The 2,500-nt window shown below is 32.6% G+C and overlaps 1 protein-coding gene across 1 annotated transcript in view; it reads left to right on the top strand.

Annotated features, from left to right (window-relative positions):
* Window positions 1–2,500, top strand: part of ctsc (cathepsin C) — a 29,125-nt gene that overhangs the window by 3,357 nt on the left and 23,268 nt on the right. The window contains 1 exon segment of the mRNA XM_062067263.1: window positions 320–465. Coding sequence (XP_061923247.1) covers window positions 320–465 — 146 coding nt within the window.

Genomic DNA, 2,500 nt, shown 5'->3' with positions numbered 1-2,500 from the left:
GTAAATTGAGCAAATTGGCTATTTCTGGCAATTTATTGAAGTGTGTATCAAACTGGTAGCCCTTCGCATTAATCACTACCCAAGAAGTAGCTCTTGCTTTCAAAAAGGTTGGTAACTCCTGCTCTGCTATAAACAGTTGTCCGTGTCACATGACACCAAGACTCCAAACAACACTTGTGTTACTTCTGCTGCTATTTGTAGTTGAAATCATCTTTTAGCATCTTTTAACGCTTCCTGCTACACTAAATGTTTAATAGTGAAAGTGGGTCATTACCACGTAACATCATTCGAAATATACGTTTGTTTTTGTCTTTTGCAGCCACAAGCGAGAACACGATGGCGGTGACGCTGGAGAAACTTTCCGTGGCCAAAGACGAGGTGGGAAACCTGGGCTTCTTCACTCTGGTTTACAACCAGGGCTTTGAGGTGGTCATCAACGGCTACAAGTGGTTTGCCTTCTTCAAGGTAAACAAGACAAGTCCTATCGTTTTATTGCAAAACTAAATATTGAACATGCCAGTTGGGACTTCTTCTCAAGTAGCGGGGAGCATGCTTTATCAGTATCATGCTTCAAACCCCGCATGCATTTTTGTAGCATTGAATCTGCACAAATTGTTGTATTTGTTTAGTTTTGTAGGTGAAAGTGTTTTATATATTGTGCTCCTGTTAACCCTGTAACACCCCTTGTTGTAAAATTACAACGTTACCTTTAACCATCCTAAAAAACAATCTGTTTTATATTTTTTTATTTTTCTACCACATTTACATAGTCATTGGGTCCTATTGTTCAGTCTCACAAGGCTATTGGATCATACATTTGTTTATAAGTCACGCCTTCTGGCCATGAACTCACACAACCTCCCAAGGTTTCCTTCGAACAAAATCTATTTGTTTCATTGGACTGGATTCATCAGATTCAAGTAATTAAAATGTCTTTTATATATTTTTTGGTTGTTATTACAATGTCTAGAGCAGGGGTCACCAACCTTTTTGAAAGCAAGAGCTACTTCTTGGGTAGTGATTAATGCGAAGGGCTACCAGTTTGATGCACACTTCAATAAATTGCCAGAAATAGCCAATTTGCTCAATTTACCTTTAACTCTATGTTATTATTAATAATTAATGATATTTACACTTAATTGAACGGTTTAAAAGAGGAGAAAACACGAAAAAAATGACAATTACATTTTGAAACATAGTTTATCTTCAATTTCGACTCTTTAAAATCCAAAATTCAACCGAAAAAAAGAAGAGAAAAACTAGCTATTTCGAATCTTTTAGAAAAAATAAAAAAAATAATTTATGGAACATCATTAGTAATTTTTCCTGATTAAGATTAATTTTATAATTTTGATGACATGTTTTAAATAGGTTAAAATCCAATCTGCACTTTGTTAGAATATATAACAAATTGGACCAAGCTATATTTCTAACAAAGACAAATCATTATTTCTTCTAGATTTTCCAGAACAAACATTTTAAAATAAATTCAAAAGACTTTGAAATAAGATTTAAATTTGATTCTACAGATTTTCTAGATTTGCCAGAAGAATTTTTTTGAATTTTAATCATAATAAGTTTGAATAAATATTTCACAATTATTCTTCGTCGAAAAAACAGAAGCTAAAATGAAGAATTAAATTAAAATGTATTTATTATTCTTTACAATAAAAAAAATACATTTACTTGAACATTGATTTAAATTGTCAGGAAAGAAGAGGAAGGAATTTAAAAGGTAAAAAGGTATATGTGTTTAAAAATCCTAAAATCATTTTTAAGGCTGTATTTTGTCTCTAAAATTGTCTTTCTGAAAGTTATAAGAAGCAAAGTAAAAAAAATTATGAATTTATTTAAACAAGTGAAGACCAAGTCTATAAAATATTTTCTTGGATTTTCAAATTGTATTCGAGTTTTGTCTCTCTTAGAATTAAAAATGTCGGGCAAAGCGACACCAGCTTGCTAGTAAATAAATACAATTTAAAAAATAGAGGCAACTCACTGGTAAGTGCTGCTATTTGAGCTATTTTTAGAACAGGCCAGCGGGCTACTCATCTGGTCCTTACGGGCTACCTGGTGCCCGCGGGCACCGCGTTGGTGACCCCTGGTCTAGAGCATGTACATATGTAGTTATTGTGGAACAGATGCATCAAATTTCATTTAGAGCTTGTTATATAATTGTTGCTATTATAAAAGAGGGGGAAAAAGCGTTTTTTAAGAGTTTTATCTTGTTTCATATTTTTTATATTTGTAATAAATGACTTCATAAAAATATAACTAATGTGTGATTATTATTAATGGTATAAACCATTATGGGGCTAAGTAAGCAATCAACCCTGCAATTGAACGCTTAGTTGTTCGGACAACGTGAGTACAAATACAGAAATTCTGCTCCCATAAAGCCCAATGTTGCAATATTACAACATTTCTCTAAAAACATACATAAACATTTTTTTTTAACTCTTCAATTTCTGCATCAAATGCCTCCTACAACAACATCTGA

Source organism: Entelurus aequoreus, linkage group LG13 (assembly GCF_033978785.1).
Source record: "Entelurus aequoreus isolate RoL-2023_Sb linkage group LG13, RoL_Eaeq_v1.1, whole genome shotgun sequence".
NCBI lineage: Eukaryota > Metazoa > Chordata > Actinopteri > Syngnathiformes > Syngnathidae > Entelurus > Entelurus aequoreus.
This window is presented reverse-complemented; position numbering and strand designations above follow the sequence as displayed.